The sequence below is a fragment of the Ambystoma mexicanum genome, chromosome 6p (assembly GCF_040938575.1).
Source record: "Ambystoma mexicanum isolate Mex_15411 chromosome 6p, UKY_AmexF1_1, whole genome shotgun sequence".
Lineage (NCBI taxonomy): Eukaryota > Metazoa > Chordata > Amphibia > Caudata > Ambystomatidae > Ambystoma > Ambystoma mexicanum.
The window spans coordinates 998,299,276-998,318,461 of NC_090935.1; the positions used below are offsets into that span (position 1 = coordinate 998,299,276).

General features: G+C 45.2%; 1 protein-coding gene across 6 annotated transcripts in view; it reads left to right on the forward strand.

The window, feature by feature from the left end:
* Positions 1 to 19,186, forward strand: part of GRAMD2B (GRAM domain containing 2B) — an 864,945-nt gene that overhangs the window by 687,065 nt on the left and 158,694 nt on the right. For all 6 annotated transcript variants that reach the window (XM_069625594.1, XM_069625597.1, XM_069625593.1 and 3 more), the window contains 2 exons: positions 15,810 to 15,929; positions 16,013 to 16,103. In XM_069625594.1, the coding sequence (XP_069481695.1) occupies positions 15,810 to 15,929; positions 16,013 to 16,103 (211 nt within the window). The remainder of the gene's footprint in view (positions 1 to 15,809; positions 15,930 to 16,012; positions 16,104 to 19,186) is intronic.

Sequence of the window (19,186 nt, forward strand, 5' to 3'; positions counted from 1 at the left end):
CCAACTCCCTACTTGGCAAACTCTAAACCATGCTTTGTTTTTATTGGCTGCAAAGTATATGAGGCGTCTTTCTCATTATCAACTCATGGAACATTTGAGCTGACTTGAGGACCAAAAGCTGTGCTTGTATAGACCCGTGGGAGCTGTGTGTTGGCTGACATTCTGAATGGCTGCTGTTTACTACATATGTGTTCCCTGTCCATCCCCTCTGCTAATTATTTTTTCCCCTGCAAACTGGAGATCATTGGAATATGTGCTAGCTATGACCAACTTTTCAGCATAATGCTCCTTACATTAATGGCAGCTTTATCCCCCTTTGTTTATTTCTTTTCTCCACATACTGTAATCATGGTTCTCTTTCCATTTGTAATACTGTGCAGCAAGGATGATGTTTGCTTCAATTTAGGAGTGCTGTGAGGTCACTCTCCTGACAGATCAAGAAGAAAATTGAGGCTTATTACACTCTGCTATATCTCCCATGAACCATACAAAATAGAATTTAGCCAAAGGCAGTTGTTGCACCAAATGGAATCTTACAAAAGGGGCTGAGTAAGTGGTAAACTAGTAGCACAATGCAGGATTGCACACCTTTTTGAGATCATTTTCACTCCTAGAGCTTCCTAAACATTAGCACAAGAAATTGCACAGTTTGGGTGTGCGGGGCTTAGACACAAAGCTCAGCTGTGAACATCCTTAAAGCATGTTCAGGCTTCATTTGGTCTTCTCTTACAAAGAAGATCAAAAGGAGAAAAATCAAATCTTTTCGGAGTAGCAGTATATAGGAGGTGAGACATTGTTTGGAAATGGCTGGCATGTCCAAGTTTTTTTCAAACATGTTTTTATTAAGTAAACTAATTACAAAATGCAAGCAGCGTTTGGAGAGCCTGAGCCTGAAACGATCCGCAGCACTTTGGAGTGTTGCGGTGTGTTTTGGCAGGCGTAGGAGCAGGAACTGTGAAGCGAAGCGAAGTGAAGGCACGGCGCACCAGTGAAAACACGAGGCAAGGAAGCGCGGAGGCGTGATGGAAGGTGGCAGAGTTGGGGGCCTGTTCCACCCACATGGGGAGTGCCACACCCACACATGAATAGGCATTACACGCCTATTGAGCGGCTCCCCTTACCCCCACCTTGACAAGAACCTGACCAAAGCAGTGAGTGCATCCGGCACCCTGCAGAGGGAAGGGACTTGTCTTGATATGTGTGTTGACAGAAGGGTTGGGGCATGTATAGTGGGAGTGAGCAAACTGCAAATAGCTCCCGGGGCCTAGGTGATAGAGTGCTGTGTGAGTGTTTTCTGAGTCCGGTGAAGTCACATCAAAGGTCCATCTGCCCGACCGACAGCATGAAACTGGGTTCCATAGCGTGGGACACAGTTGGTGCAACACCTTCTGCAAACAGGCGCTATGCTCGATATCCAGTTAAAACGCAAATGTGGACGTATTCCCTAAGGAGTGGGGCAAAGCATCATATAGCGAAATTGGCACTCAAAATGCAAATCTGGATCTGATCACACCCATAACTCAAAGGATGATTCTACCGCTGTCTGACACAGCAATCCTGCAGCGAATCTGCCTAAACACAATCGGCAACATGAACGAATATTCCCAGCATGCAGAGGGTGGGTTAGGTAAGGTTTGCAAGTTTGCCTCGCTAGAGGTAGATTCTTTACAAAACCTGAATACAGAGGAGCAGCAAATGTATATCTCTGGGAGTTTTCACATGACAAAGAGGGATTGATAAATCTGCACACCTCAATTCAAGACTGCGTTAACACAAGGCTCTGCTCTTTCTGCGTTAAACTTTACTTTGTCACAGATGGCAAACTCCTTTGATCAAATTGTGGAAGAAGTGCGAGAACAACGCAACCTCTTATCCACAATGTCTTTGAAACTTACTTTCCCGGAGGGTTTTATTGATTTATTTTTTATTTCTTGGGCGCCAAGACAACACTGGAAAAAGCAACTAAAAAGACAGGACAGGTGACCAACGTGGTCAAGAGCGTCTAAGCGGGTGGGTTCTATTCAGAGAGGTATGGCTGTAGAGAGCGTTAGTTGAAAAGAACAGTTTTCAATCTCTGGCGAAAGGGATTGTACTCCTTTAACAGCATGAGCTCCTCTGAAGGCAAGGCATTCCAGATTTTCACGGCCTTGAAGGCAAGGCTCTGCCTAGACAACTGGAAAGAGCAAATTTAGGGATGTTGACCAGCACCAAGGCCGAGGAGCGCAACTTCCTTGGTGGCTCATGAAAGGATACAGTTCTTGAATATAGACTGGGGCAGAACCATATAAAGCTCTATGGGCTAGAGAGACAGCCTTCAATTCCAGCCAGGAGGCCACAGCGAGCCAATGGAGATCTTGCCTACTATCAGAAATATGATCTCTTCTAGCGCTCTTCGTGATAATGCAAACTACATCATTTTGAAGAGTCTGGAGGGAATGGTTGTTTTTCTTGTTGGCCCCAATTAATAATGCATTGTCATATTGCAATCTGGACATCAGAACCACACGGGCCACTGAGCAGCAACTGGATGCCGACAGAAAGGGACGCAGGTTTCTCAGCAGCCTAAGGTAGTACAAACCATTTCTTACTATCTGGTTGATATGAGCGTCTGCACTAAGCAGGGCTAGATAGAAGGCCAGAGTTTTAACACTATGTGAGACCGGAATTGGACAACGGATGCCGACAGATAGGGAGGCAGGTTTCTCAGCAGCCTATGGTAGTACGAACCATTTCTTATTATCTGGTTGATATGAGCGTCTGCACTAAGCAGGGCTAGATAGAAGCCCAGAGTTTTAACACTATGTGAGACCGGAGTTGGTCAACCACGAATGGAAAACGATCGATAGCTGGGATCTAATTTTGCTAGAACATGCTTGGTGCCAAAAACCAACAGCTCAGTCTCATCCCCATTCAAACACATCCAGTTGTTGCTCATTCAGTTCTCAGCACGAAGGTAGATGGTCTGAAGGACAGCGTTCTTGGCATAATCCCCTGATAACTCAAGAATTAGATGGGTGTCATCAGCATAGTTTGGGAAATACACTCAAAGCGCATCCAACAGTTAACAGAAAGGTTCAATATAGAGGTTGGAAAGAAGGGCGGACATGCATACTCCCTGAAGGACCCCACAGGAAATGGGGGAAGAGGGAGAAGTGGCCTCACCCCAACATACTCGAGGTATGATTCTGGAGAAATGATCTCACCCATAGGATTGAGTCAGGAGTGCAGCAACCATGTTTCTCTAAGGCGAGCAGGAGTTGGTCATGGTCAAGAAGATCAAAAGCTGCTGATAAATCCAACAGAACCAGCATGCCAGAGCGACCTCCATCCGAGATTCTCAACATGTGCGTCTGCAGATCTAAAAGAGTGGCTTCAATACCTTGGAGGGTCAACGCCAGACTGTCTGGGATGCAGGATGTTCGTATTCTCAACAAAGGCTTGTAGTTGGTTAGTAACACATCTATGAAGCACCTTGAGTAGAAAATGTCACTTGGGTCCAGTCATGGTTTTTTAACCAGAGGGGTGATGGTGGCTTTCTTTATGGAATCGGGGACTTGATTACTGACAAAAGAGGAGTTGACAAATCTTATCAAAAAGGGTGCAAATATATCCTTGTAGTCCAAGAAAATGTTAGAGGGAATGGTGTTGTCTGGACAATGTGAGAGGCGCATAGTCGAGAGGGGGGCCATCAAGTCGGCAAGAGAGATGGGAGCGAAGCTAAAAATATGCTCTGATCAGAGCAACAGGAGGAGGACAGAAAGGTAGATGTTTATCAGTCAAGAGTTTAGCTCTAATCAGCACAACTTGGTCCATGGGAGCTATAGCGATGAAAAGAGTACTGGGTTTCTCTAATTCACAATCTCAAAACATTTTTAGAATGGTTTGCTTCCCCCATTTGTTTGTTATAAAAAATCTTTTAGCTTCTTTATTAGCTGTCCTGTAGTCTTTGTGGAACATCTTCCACTGGGGTTTGTTGTCAACTGAAGGGCATTTAAGCCGTTTGGTCTCCGCCTGCCGTTTCTGAATTTTCATTTGGCATAGATCCTGTGTGAATCATTTCTGGTGAGAAGGATTGTCTCTAACCAGTTTGCTCCTAAACGGCGACACATGATTGAGTATGGAAACCATAAGGTTATTAAAGATATTGGTAACAAAAGGAGGGTCCAGATCAGATGTGGCTGACATGATGCTGCCAATGCAGTCGTTCAGGTCCAGCTGCATAATCTTCTTAAAGTTCCGGTTTATAACAGTTTTGTGAGGGTTTAGTGGTTTAGGAGATGGGCCAGGAGTAAGGATTGTAAAGGAAACCTGATAGCGGTCGAACCAGATGCAAGGCAAGGTGTCCATCACATTGACTTCGAGATGATTTACTACAACCCAATCAAGGGTGTGACCCCTAATATGAGTGGGAGCACTATTAAGGACATGGAAGTCAAGGTTATTTAACGCCTTCTCTAGAATGGTTGCTTGCTGGTCGGCAACGTCATTACGCCAACGGTTGACGTCCCCAACTAGCAAGGTGTAGCAATTGGGTCCTTGTAATTTATTGAGAAGGTGGAAGAGATCTTCATCAAAATTAGGTGTTACAGCTGGAGGACGATAAATCAGGACAAAGTTAATGCAACTATTCATTGACGGTGTCACTTTGAGATGCAAAACCTCACAATCCTTAAAGGAACAAGGTGATTGAAAGAGATTAAGGCAATTTTTTCCTATAATAGCTACTCCCTGCCCGAAAGGTGGTTCTGACAGAAGGTGCTGTAGCCATCAGCTCAATCAGTGGGCCACTAACTTCATTTAGCCATGACTCTGTGAGGCACAGTAAGTCCAAGTCTCCTTCCAGAATATAGTCATGCTTAGAGAGTGAGCAGGTGTTAAGCAGAGCACATTTCAGATTTGCTTTGACCGTATTGATGTTTGCAGACTTGGCAGGGGTAATTCCACTGGGCAGCACAACCAGAGTCGAGAGGCACATGCCACATTTAAGTCGGATCCTAACCTTTGGGCAGTCTGTTTATATGTACTCTTTTGTGAAATAATAAAAACAAAGATTTTTCCTTCTTGGGAAAAAAGCAAATATTGTTGTAATTTACAACAAGAGTGACTGGGCACTTCCATCTAATTACCGCCCTATTTCTCTACTTGACGCATCGAGTACGATTTTTTTGGACTATAATTCTGGATAGATTACAGATGTGGGCAAAAGAGAAAGATTTCATCGACAAATTTCAATCGGGTTTATCGGATGGGACTGAGCACATCCCATAAATGCTTTGTGATATATCTTTTGCAAACTCTGGCAAAAAAACTAAAGATGCCACTTTACTGTGCCTTTCTTGATATCTCTCTGGCATTTAATAAAGTAAATAGGAAATATTAGTGGGCAAAACCTAGGAAAATGGTATGCCCAGTGGCCTTGGTCAATATACTGACCGCGTTGCATACTGACACCAAGTTACGGGTCTGTTTAGACCAAGACGAAAACTATACAGGGTGGTTGAGTAGCCGCTGTGGGTTGCGTCAGGGTTGTGTGCTAGCCCCTTTCCTGTATAGCCTATATACCTGTGATTTAGGTGAAGCATTCAAAAACATTAGAAACTTTCCCACAAGGCTAGGAAACCTGCAAATAAATTACCCGGCCTCTGCCGACAATATTGTTCCTTTTGATCTAACAGCTATAGGCCTTGAAAGAGCATTGGTAGCATAAAATTTATATTTTTTAGCTCGTAGACTTGCAATTTAACGTGAGAAAATCTAAAGTTCTAGTGCTAAATTATGGCGGAAAAATCATGCCCAAATTCAGATGGTCTATAACTAAAGAACAACTGGAAGTCGTCCAATCCTTTGAAGTATTTGGGCAGCAAAGATATTGAGTCAAAAAGATCAAATCACTGTTACTGCAGTCGGCTGACCACAAAAGCGAGGCTGAACACTACAGAAACATTAGTATTTGACAGGAAGTTTAGGAGATATTCAGCTGTCACGATTATCAAATATTACAACCAAAAGGTTGTTCCATGACTGTTGTATGGAGTGGAGTCAGGCCTCCTAGCAAATACTTGGGATAAAGTGGAGTCAAGTGGAGGGGAGGGGCTACTTCCACTCCCCAAGGGGACACCTAGGTCCGTTATTAGGCACGAGGTTGGACTGGTATCCCTAACTGGCAGACTTGAAACAATTGCAATTATGTAGGGCCCTCTTGCTCCCTCCAGGGAATTGTTTTCTTGCAGAACTTCAAATTCAATAGTACTTCAAGAGTTCTGCTAGAAGGGTTTTAAACGTGTGTAAAATTACTAAGTAACTATGTCTTAAACATAGACAAGCTGATAGCGGCCCATGTAAATAAAAAGACCATTATTTTCAAAATGGATTGGATTAGAAATAGAGAGGCAGCACTGAATTGCCATCTATTTTACAATCTACACTATGAGACAAGAGCACATAACCTTTCCATCTAAAAGAAACATCCTTCTAGGAAGCATCACTGTGATATGTTACGTTTCAATCGAAATGTACTGTCCACTGGGGGAGTCGAAGGTGCAAGAAAAGGTATTGAGCGATCCTTGAGAACGTGTAGACACTGCTTTCAGTATATTGAAACGAGTCGCCATCTCCTGTTGGAATGTTCTGCCCTGGCTGATCTTTGCTTTAACATCTTTCAGCGCTTTGTGCAGGATGTGGACTTTCTCAATTCAGATGGGTTCCGGGCCAAGATTTTAAATGGCCATAATTTGGCTTTAGATGTGACAATTTTAAGATTCTGGGAGATTGCTCTGTGAAATTTGGAATTAATCAATGAATACGACGGGTTGGTGGTTTTTAAATGTTCTTAATGTGTATGCTTTTAAATCAGTTTTAAATCTGTTTAAAATGTGTTGAATGCTAATAGTGATTTGTGCTCAAATGTGAAATATGTGTAACTTCTTTTTTCTTTTATCTATTTCTGAAAAGGTTTATCTGTTAACCAAATGCAAATATACAATATATATTTAAATACAATCATGGCAAGTCCACAACAATCTCTCCTGAGACAGTTGATTCCATTTACAACAGAATCCTGGCTAATGCACACTCTTATTATGTCATGGAAATCACATGCAGGATTTTCTCGGGTGAGGTGTCTGTCTCTTAGCTTTAACAGCAGCGCTGCAGGTGAACAGAGACGAGAGCATGCAGGTCCCCCATGCATTCCAAGACTGTGTTTCCCCACCTACCAAATCAACCCGTTTTTATGCACTTTTTGTCCCTTTGACTTGTCGTTGACGGCATATTCTATGACCTCATCGGGGAGAGTTTTTGTATTTCCAAATTAACACAAAAACATACTCTCTGAAGCCAGTCAAATCCAGACATTTAAAGTCAATGCTGAGCCTCCAAGAGACCCTTTGCAGCTGCATGCAGCAAAAGCAGAGTATTAAGATTCCCCTAACTGTCGCCTGCAAGCAACCCTGTCAGTGCACATTAATATCTTTTTGACAGGTAAGTGTTCCTCTAATTGTGCTGATGCACCAGTTGCAAAGTGTCAATAAAAATTGTTCATTGCAAAGCTATTAGTTTTCATTTGGCCAGAATTCACATTATTAAAAATGCATTTTCATTCTCAGATAATGTGAGGTCTAATGCTAAATGGACGCTTTCTTCTTCTCAATTGAACACACATCTTATTACATTATATAGACTTAGTTATGTTTCCCATCAACATTCTTTTTTCAAAATGTTTTTATTTTTTTATAACTTTCAGTTGGTTCACATCCAGTACAGGTAATGCCATCACACCAGCATTGAGGTAAATCCTTATAAAGTACAGAGTACATACATTCATAAACAAGTCAAAGATGAGCAGCCGTATGTATCCTAGCCTCTAGGGCCGTCAGCACATCACACACCGTAGGAGTGGCTCAGCCATAAGTGTTCTGTTAACATTGTGACTTACTGGCAGCCACATGCTGCACGCCAAACCATTCCCATCAACATTCTTAATGCATATCTTTCCTGACACCTATTTTAAATGACCTGGTTCCCTTAGTGTTTAAGATTATCATTTAGTTGCTGTGCAGGATCGGTGTGACTACTCAGCCCACGTGGGAGAGGTGCCAGCTAATCGGGCGACCTGGAATGTGCGGGTGAATCCAAACATTGAAGCCCATGTTCCATCCTGACCACTGGCACCTCTCCCACAAGGGACAATATTTTGGAGCCTGTTTACCCCCTGTAATGTTCCCTTCTCCCTTCCTCCAGGATTCCCGCACTCCTTGTCCCTCCCACCCAAAACTACTGATCTGCCCCCCTCAGCACAGTCAACCTGCTCCTCACTGGACACCTGCAGCATGCAACGGGAGAAGTAAAGGGACCAGCTCCCTTTACTATTTGCAACAGCTGTCTTGGTTTTTAGGGGCCTTTTTAAGAGGATATCCGCTACTGGGTAAAAAAACATTCACAGCCCAGACTTTTGCCCGGGTGATTGTGGTGGTAGGACTTACTAGGCAGGTAAGGCTGCAAAGGCCAGGACCGTAAACCCTACACCCTGGCATTAGGGCTGCATTACCTGTTAATCAGCCACATCCTGGGAAGGGAAGCCCAGTTTTGCACCCAGCCATTGATTGTTCAATAAATTATCACCTATAAACATGTAAGGAGACTTAAACCTCTACATAAAAGCACACTGGGGTTAATCTAGATTGGCCTACATCTTTGGTGGTTGGCGTGATAGAATGCATTTGGTGAGGCCTGAATTCATATTTTATTATTTTTATTAATAAAATGATGTGGGTAGCTCTGTCTCTGAAAGTGGTGTCCGCTAATAAGAACCCCTTTATAATGCTCCATAGTAGAAAAGCATAGTGCACATGTAACTTTGCTGAGCTTGCCTACTGACATTGCTCAGCAACTGCCTTGTGATTTGACAGTCCCAAAGTGACATGCTTTCCTGCCAGCAACTGTTGAAACCAATCGTCCAGCATGTCCGGGTCAGCCTGGAACTGTGAACAATCCTGACCCTAAATTACATTCTATAAATATGTGCCCCAGGATATGGTGCCAGGTGACAAACCTAAATATAACCTATGTCTGGTTATGACGTTGTGATCTCTGAGACTCCACAATTCTGTTAGCCAAAGCATGTGCATTGTTTTATAAACTAGGTTTCTGGTGACCCTGCTAGTCGGGGCCTCCTGTATTTACTCCCTCGCTGTCTGGGACTGTGTTCTGATCAAAACCAGCCACTTGGGCTTTGTCCCATCATAAGACATTCTATTTCCTGGGAAGGGGTCGTTACCTGGAGTCCAGTGCTTCAAAGGGCAGGCCATGCCAGGCCAAAGAAGTAAAACCAGAGTGTTAATTAACAGAGACCATTTTTTTCTACGTAGCAGAGCAACGGGTTGGATCAGAGTAGCCCAGGAGAGAACTGTCCCATTGGAGAAGGGCTCCACCACTTTGTATCTTCCCAGGGCTCTAAACCTCCTATTCCCCTCCCCATTTCCTGCAGACAACACACTCTGGGTATGGCATCACCGGGTAAGACGATTCTGAAACCGCAGTCAGGATTGGTCTCCTTACAGAAGGCAGCAGAGGTCACAATTTGCTGCAGACATTTGCCTATATATTTATCTTTGGACACTTGAAGCAGGATACATCGAAAGCCTGTTTGGGAGTACAGTCTGCTCCAAAATCATCTGGCATTTAGGTGAAGACCAATATCTCCAAGGGAGATGCAAGCCTTTCCGCCTTCCCGCAACCATCCCAAGGGAATGTTATGGATGACCATCTGGACAGACCAGGACTACTGCATCTGAAACCACTGGTACTCAGGAACCTGCTCACTGTACGTGCCAGAAATCTGCAAATGCGCTTCTTTGTTGGGAAGTGCAGATGAAAGTACCTTGCCTTTGGATACCCTGGACAGCCAGCACGTAGAAGTCCAGCACCAGCTCTGGGCACTGTCTTCCAGCTTCAATCCAATCGCTCATATTGGTCTTGACAATTGCTGGTTCGTTAATCCGCCCCAGCATTTTAAAGCCAATCTCCATTGAAGATCTGCATTGCATCGTGGGATCCTTTAAAGCCTAGTCGAACAATCGCTGTCTTGTTTCTTAATGCAAATTCAAGCCAATCACCCTTTCAGGACTGTACTGCATCGTTGGTCCGTCTCTTGCCAACTGGACTGTCTTGATATCTGTGACCAGTGGGATTCCTCGAATAGAGATGTCTCCATGCTGATTCGACCCATTAAAAGCGCCTAGAAGTCTGACTCAAGTGCAACACAAAATGCCAAAGACAAGGATTTAAAGGTACTTGAGTGTTTTGTCTCCATGGCCCACCTTAAAGGACCCGAGTGACCACACTCTCTCTCAAGGCATCAAGACATTGTTTGTGACTATAACAATTGCAGCTGAAGTCATTGCAGGTGCACAAGTCTTCAAACCCAAAGTCACAATGTATTCCAAGGTCTGCATTCTTTGTGTTTTCCTTTACATGGTGGGTCATTCGTATTTTTATTAGGACCCAATTTATTTTTAGAAGTTTGGTTGGGCTTTCTTTTATTTTAATACCACAGTACTATTCTTTTTTGGTCTTCTTCTGTACTAGATCACATCCCTCCTGAAGTGTACAGCTAGTGGGGTTAAGGCAGGTGTGTAGACGGTGGTGGGAAGTGCAGCCTGGAAGTACCAGAATCTGGAGTATCGGTTCCAAGTGGTTCCTGGCAGTTTCCATTTGAGTATGTGTTTTATCTGGAGGGGGAAAACGTATATACTAATGGATGCCATCTTTCATCTCCTGACAATTGGGCACTTTTTTCCATTGTCCGGCTATTGTATTCCTGATTTGGAGCTTCATTTCGCATTGTATTGAGTGTCATCCAAGATGCCCAGTCTGTGCAACACAACCCTCCCAAATATGGTTTAAGGCAGGTCTATCAGAATTTCTGTCCACATCCAGTTGACAGAGGATTCCCAGCATGTTGGCAATGAGATGGAGTGCTTTGTATGTTCCTTGGAGAGATCTAGCTTTTTGTGCTCCTCCAGGGAACAGACTACAACATGGTTGCTATGTAGGAATGCTACATTTCCTGTGTTGTAGATCAGCAGGGTCAGTTACCAACAGGAATTTTCCTTTTCAATTAACTATTACTTTTGAATCTAATGCATGTCCTCTTGCGTGACTGGCTATTCCAGAAATCTGTCCCCTACAACCTTTGCCTGCCATTTCCATGGCTTGCGCCTAGTCCTATTCAAAGCAACCAGTTTCGTTTAAAGGGGTGTTTTTGTACCTATAAGTGAAACACGAAAGGTGCTAAACAAAATGGGCTAGTAGCAAGATCAGTTTATTGCATCCCAATGTGACTGCTTGGCATCGTATTCATTGTACAGCTCTCCATTTTAATAAATAAGAGTGCAATCTTCCAGATCTACTTTGGCCATCCTTTGGTATCATCTCAAGTGTTTAGTGTATCGTGATCGCCTCCCAGGCAAGGGGGTCTCAATCAAGTGAGGAAATTACTACTGCCATGCAGGAGCACAAGGATCAGTAGTAGCAAAATGACCTACTCAACCAACAGGTGTTCCCAATCATAAAGGTGAAGCAGGCACAGTGAAGAGAAATACCCCCTTCACTTTGTGTGGTAGCGTGGGCTGAAAGCATGCTATGCTCTTTAAAGGGGTGTGAATGTCATAACAAAAGCAACCAAAACAGCAATGGTGTAACAGTGCAAAACAAGGAATGTCCAATAAAGGTTCTATAATGTATATAAATATATATATTTGAACACACCAATAAGCAATAATTGTCTATAAAAACACTACACTAACCCACCCTTGTGGAAAGGACACAGAATATGCAGATGATGCAATCACTCTGGGTAATGTAGCAGGCGTGAAGGGCAAGACATTGCAACAAGGTCACTCAAAAAGATAGGTCTTGGCATAAAAACGTACGCATGGGTAGCTATGAGTCTCTAGTGTCACAAACGTGGACCATGGGGGCTGCCCCCGTCCCCAAATATATCTGCATCTGTTCTTAGGCGGTTCAACATCATCAAAGCAGGATTCTCAGCATTGTGTGCGCATGTCAAACCCGGTTCAGATGTGGCAAGTCTCTGATCGATGGGCAGTTGGCACCGATTATGGTTCGAGATGAAGCTTGGTTGTGGTTCCATGAGGTGTTCGAGTGATGCAGTTCAATGAGGCCACCAGGGTCGGTCCAATATTCGAGCTTGGATTGATGACAACGTTGCTGGTGGTTCAATGCACTGTTTGTGACGTGATGGCTCATAGGCTTCCGCAGCAGCAAGCTTCTTGTTCGAGCTGGAGCAGGTGACGTGCGCAGCTTGTACAATGTGGTGGCAAAATGGTTCGGTGAATCAACAAAGCCGTTGTATGTTTAAGAAGTGCCTGAAAGTCAGCACAATGGGTCCTTATAATTCGAAGGCCTTCGAACACGATCGACTCGTTCAGGGGATGGTTCAAAGCTGCAGAAAATGGGAATTCAGCTGTTTTGCTTTTGGTGCTGCAAGCCTCAATCCATGGGCTCAGATAAGATTGGTTCTTTCCGGTGGGGAGGGTAGCATACATCTACCGGTGTCCTTGGTTGCCGGTGCAGCTGGCAGAGTGTGCAGGGCTTGATACAGCAGCAGTTATCCCTAAGGTTTCCAGTGGGCGGGGCGGAGGGAGGTTGTTGAGGTACACAGCTTGCGTCTGCTTTGGCACACCTGCATCACCTCACAACTGGAGGACTTTTTGGAAAAAAGGCAGCTCTTTCAACATGGTCCAAATTAACACTTCTGGTCTTTTAGGTCCAAGAGGAATCATTGGAGGAGTGGGCGACACCCTTCCTTATAAAGGCAAAGGCCTATTGGGATTGGATGAAAGCAAGCCTGCTTTATGGGGTCCAAAACTTGTCAAGGAAACAAGTGACTTTTGGCTTCTTGCATCATACCCAAAGTACTCTGCAGAAAGTGTAGATGGGAAAGAAGGACAAGTCCACAGAAAACCAAGATGAAGGAACCCTGGCTGTCCAATCTAAATCTTCCCCCTTCCTAAGCATGCAGCTTCAAAGCCCTTTGGTATCGATACCATGGTGTGAGGCTGGCCCCTTTGCTGTGGGTGTGCCTCCTTGAAGCTTGGTTGCCAAGAGTCCTTCTGCTGGGAGTATCCTTGGCTGGAGAGTTGCAATCCAACCTCCCAAGAGATTACAGGAGGCACAGCCTTCCTACCTATTGTCCTGCTGGCTGAACAGAGACCGGCAATGGGACTAGAATCCAAATAGCCTTTTGATGTCTGGCCTGGGCTCAGTGTTGACTTGTGATACAAATCTGATGTGGCTTTAATAATTCGGCTTCCATACCTAATCCCAGGAATGTTTAATTGGAGATGACCCTGCAACTAAACTAATGGATCAGAAGTGCAGATTTAAATCCACCCTCTGTCTGCAGTGATTTTGCTGTCACAGGACCTGTCCAACGGCACCTGCAATCTTTGAATCTAAGTGCGCTGAAGATCAGGAGCTGCAGCTGATGAAGATGCATCATGGTACAGGTCTACAGTATGCCTATTGCATGGAGCTTTCTGATCAGGGAGATTGTTTAGCAGACCACCCCTTCTGAGATGGAATTAGCTGCATCATTTTATTATTTCATAAAAATCAAAAAAGCTAGTGCTTTCACACCCTCACCAGGTGGCAATTCCTTACATTGAGAAAGAAAGATTTGCTAATTCTGGCTCCTGCCTTCTTGGCCAGTTCACTCATTGTTATTCTTTTCGACTCCTCATTGCTTTTTTTACTGTATTATTTAGTCGTATCCTCCCCTCTTGTTTATCGTTTATTTTTTGTATGAGGTGACCTCATTTTGTATTTCATTTGCTCATTATTGTTGGACTTTTTTCTCAGTCTTGTTAGTTTGTGTAATTTTTGTTGTTATTGGTTTCTTTTGTCTTCCTTCTGCTTTTTCTGTCCTCTTTGTGTATTTTTTCTCATTTGATGTTATTGTACCATCTCACTAACTATTGTCAAGCGCTTTGGCATAAAGCGCTATAGAAACAAAATAAAACAAACTAGTACATAGTGCCACTAATTAAATGGGCACGTAACAATATACAATTATGTGTAACAAACAAAGGGTTAAAGACTGAGAGACAAAGGAAAACTGAAAAGAAATTAAGACTAAAACCAGGAGTAGTGTTAAGAAACAAAGTGGGCTTAATTACAACATTTATTGGGGCCAAAACAAATTCACAAAGTGGAAAACTTTTTTTCAGGGAAAGAAAAACATGGAAGGTGTATAGGTTTTGAATGTCATGGGGAAGGGAAGGGCAAACTCCACTTGAAGTATTCTGCTTTCCACCCATCCCCTTGCCTTCTCTGGGTCCGAGCAGTAATTGCACCGAATGTTCATTCTAACATGGCGTACTAGTTTTGCTAAGGATTCTTCTGCTACAGCTATGCCTCTCATTCAGTGCTCTAGCAGGACGACGCGGACTGTGTAGGCTCCTGCAGTATGGAGTAAGAGTGGTGGTGGTGTTTTGCTACATGCTTGCATGGGAAGTGCTTGCGTTCACAGCTCACATTATCGTTGTCCGCCACGTGTCCTGCCAGTTTTTCCATTTGAAAACCATTGAGTTACACACCCTATTTTATGATGATGTTGGTGTATTTTTGGAGGAGGCTCCCAAGGTAATTTGTGTGCAGGCATCCTAGAAAATGCCTGTAGCTTCAAGGCTTGAGGGCTGACTTGGCTTCTTGATTCCATGTTATTACACATGAGCTTTTTCATTTTCTTAGTTTGAGTACTGCTTATGTCCGTATGATGGACAAACGTACGTACGCACAACCTACGATCAATACAACTTCTATATAGTTGTGAACATCCATCCCCCTCAGCCACAACTTCCTTTATAGCTGCCCAACTATTATGCAAGTCTGTGCAAAAAGGACAAGCATACTCCTCTTTGGCCCTTAAGGGGTTAAATCTGCGTCATGCTGATCATCACATACAAGGTTTCTACCTTGAAAGCAAATGAAAACGTACCTTTGAATTGCAACCCGCTTGAAGGTGGCAGACTTCCTCGCTTACTACATGTTGCCTTGTTTGTTCGTGATCCGAGATGTGGACCCATCTGCTTGGATTGTCATTCTTAAAGTTGCATTGGCTTTGCCACATTTACATACTGCTTGTGTGCAATTGTCCTCTGTTCTTCGGTGTCCCAGGAAGACCGTCCCACGGAAGAACTGTTGGTGACTAGGTCACGCACTGCTGTCAAGAGAAGAGGTTGCTGTCCATGAAAACATAACCATCTGCTCCAAGAATTTCAGCTGGGCGTTGTTCGCGTTGGTAGGATTGTAGCACAGAAATACTTTTAAGTTGTCCTTGCCTCTTAAAGTACACCTCGTACGTTACATAGCTTTATGTTCACCCCTGTTTGGTGCAATGAGATGATATAAGTTGGTGGGTCTTGAGGCTGGGTTGCATGTACAAATTCTAAACTATACATTTAGGAAAACATTGGCCTTCATTTTCCTAGTCTATTTGTTCAAAACATTGGCAGCATCCACACACTCATCCTACTACCTATAATTACTGGGGAAAGACTGAAGAGACCTGTGTAAACTGAAAACAATGCCGAGTTGGCATGAATGGGTGATACACTAGGACCTGATGCAATACATCTGTGTTTTAGCCATTCATAGCAGGATGGCCTATCCCTGTTCTAGATGTGCACACCATGTTCCTTCCTTTTTTCCATGGTCAAACAACTGAGTACTGTAAATAGATTTGTATTTCCTGCTTATGCATTTCATTTACCGCTCTTTTCTGACAGAATTTCCCATGCAGGCACAGTCCGTTCTGAAAGTTACCAAGGCGGAGAAGACACCTATACACTCCGACATCCACATTAAACATACACACGAAGGAAAACACAGGGATACTGCGCGACAGGGTAAGGCGATGCACCCAACCTCATCCAGCGAGTTTTTCAAGTAAATCACTTTGTGGCTAACGTGTTGTCACTCTTCTCTCTAGCTGGCAGCTCCAGACTTCAAAGGCTCTACCATCGCACAACATCCCAGCAGCTGATGTCCCTGAATGTGCTCCTTGTTTGCTATGCAATTCTGTGAGTATCCAGTGATTTTCTTTTGACTTCCTTTTTTCCTTTCTTTTTTTTAAACCAGCCATGTTTTATTTAACTGTTGCAGCACAAAGTAATACAAAGCAGATCACTAGTACCTACTGTGACGAATCCTGTGGTGTCGTCACTGCTTTAGATGGGGGGGAAAAACCTTTCCATGAGGCCAGGGAGGTGAGGCCGATACCAGATAGTCCCCCTTGGGGGGTGGTACTCATCAGGAGAATCTCATGGAGAGGGAGGACCCCATTGAGAGTAGTGACCACTTCAGGAGAAGTAAATCAGGTAAGGCCTATGACTCGACCTCTGGGAATGGTCATGCTTCCCCCAGGACCGGCCGGTCCCACGATCGAATTCCCTCCAGTGAGGATGCCTCACCCGCGGTTGTCCTAAAGAAGTCAAAGCTGCATGCCACTGAACTCCCCCTTACCCACTCAACCCCCTTGGGTTCGCAGCGGCAATGGGTCCCAGCTCAGGAAGGACAATGTCACCATCGCCAACCACATCCATGACGAGCCTACTGGTGAGGGGCGCCCCCCTCTAAGGGAAAGTCCCTGACTGCTTCGAACCTTTGCTTGCCATCGGCAGACAAGGCTACGAAGGAGAGATCCAAAGTGGGCCCTTCGCTGCCTCTATCAGCGACGCCATCAGCTGCGGCGTCTCAACCAGCCAAGATAACATTGTCATCAACTGCCACATCATCGTCATCAACAACGACGACTGCTGTTGGCACCCCGTTGAAGACTCTGTCGACGGCCTTGTTGACAACAACGAATTGTTCACCACAGTCACAGCGACGGCTTCCCCACGGGTGGCCCTGCCGGCACGGTGTGAGGTAACTGCCATGGTTTCCGCAAAGACCCCTGGAAGGGGAACAGCAGCCGCTTCCTGCAGAAGTCCCATGAGAAAGGAAGGAGTAAGGCTTCTACGACCCCTAGGAGGGGTACAGAACAAGGGGCTGAACAAAGAGTGCCCATGCACATCTATACTAGCTCTGATGAGGGCAGTAAAGAGGGCCAGGCGCCCTTGTTGGAAGGTGGCTCACCACGGGGGTGAACCCTATCGTCTACCTCTCCAGAAGAGGCGTACCAGCCCAAACCTCCCCCTTTTCATTCCTTCTACACCTCAGCCCAAGGACGTTTTGTTGGACATTCTGACCAAGCTGGTATCAGTTTCAGCAGAGACTGCCGCCCAGGACCACGTTCAGGAAGACCACCATGGCAAACGCAGGTGAAAGGACCCTGCTGGTTCAAGACACCAACTGACACCACTGCTAGCGTCGTCTCTACCTCAGGCATTGACCCCAACAAGGGATCCTGCCACGCACACGGATACGGCAGCTGTAGCGACGGAGACTGAAGAGGCTGATGACTTTGTGCCAGTGGACAGAGCCAGCAGGCATGGATGACCTGCACAGGGCACCTCCACCAGATGTGGTTGGCTCCTTCCACTCAATGATGTACAGGGCCTCTGAACGTATACAACTGGTGCATGCAGAAGTGAGAAAGGAAAGGTTCCTTTATCAACTTCATGGGTCCAGGCGGAAAACCATCATGTCCGTGCCCTTGTTGGACGATATCTTGGATGAAGGCCTAGCGCTGTTGAATAATGCAAGCACCGCCCCACACAAGCGGTATCGGCTCCAGAATAAGTACAGAGTCCCAGATTCAGCCCCCAAGTGCCTGAGGTCCCAGCCTTCACCTGACTCTGTGGTCTCAGCCAAGGCCACGAAATGCTCTGTGAACCCATCATCCTCTGACCAGGACCAGGAGGGGAAGGAGCTGGATGGCAGGAGGAAGAGGATTATCTATACGGCTGCCTGCACCATTAAGGGTGCTAATGCCCTGGCCATTTTGTCCCTTTATGCCCTACAGCTTTGGTATAAGCTGTGCCTTGTTCCGGACTTCCTACCGGATGACAAGAAGTAGTTGAGCTGTTCGAGGAAGGGGGAAGTGTCCTCAGACCACACCATCAGAGTGGCGGTGGACACCGCGGACACTGGTTTCCGTCAAATGTGAAATGGAGTGTCTCTTCGTCAACAGGGATGGCTGAAAGACACCAATTTCAAGACGGACGTTCAGTCTAAAGTGTTGGACATGCCATTTTATGGGGGAAAACCTGTTTGGCAAGACAGTAGACGAGTCTCTTCAAATCATCAAGACTGACACAGACGGAAAGTTCGCTGGGTACCCTGCAGCAAATTCAGTCGTTGTTCTTACGCTCCTCAAGGGGAAAACCCCGACATGTCCTCTAAGGGCTACACCACCCCTTATCGGCAGCCTTCCCGCTCCACAACACAAAAGGCATACAGAGGTCACTCGCAGGCATACAGTGGTGGACAGCGTCGGCGCTGCCAACAGGGCAGGGCCCCGACACCGAAACAGGCCTGAACCGGCCATGGACTCTGGGCCCCAACTTGTGCACCCCAGTGGGAGGCCAGCTGGCTAAGTTCATCAGTGCGTGGAATACCATCACCACCAACAGATGGGTGCTATACGTTCTCGGACAGGGGCACACCTTGGAGTTCCAACGCTGGTGTCCTTGTATCCCCCGTGGCTCGACAGAACAGCACGTGGCTCAGCTGCTGCTGGACGTCCACGCGATGTTAAAGGGGGCGATGGAATCCGTCCCCCAGCACCTCCGGGGTGCACTCCAGATACTTTCTGGTCCGAAAGAAGACAGAAGAGTGGATGCCGATGGTGTCCGGTCAAAGGATCGACTCAAAAGGGTCAAATGACAAACGGCTTGAGTCAATTCGACCGAAATCAAAAGGATCACATTTTTTTAAAAAAATGTGTGTGTGTATATATATATATATATATATATATATATATATATATATATAATTTTAATTTTTTTTTTTTTTTTTTTTTTTTTTTGCTTTAGTATAGGTAAAAAACAGGGTTTTGGGGGGGGACCCCCCGAAAACCCCCAAAACATTTGACCCGTTTTTATCGGTCGAATTGGCTCGACCCTTTTGTCATTCTACCCTTTTGAGTCTAAACTTGGACCTATAACTGATGCCGATCCTGGACCTGCGACACCTCAACAAGTACTTGAAGTCCCGGAAG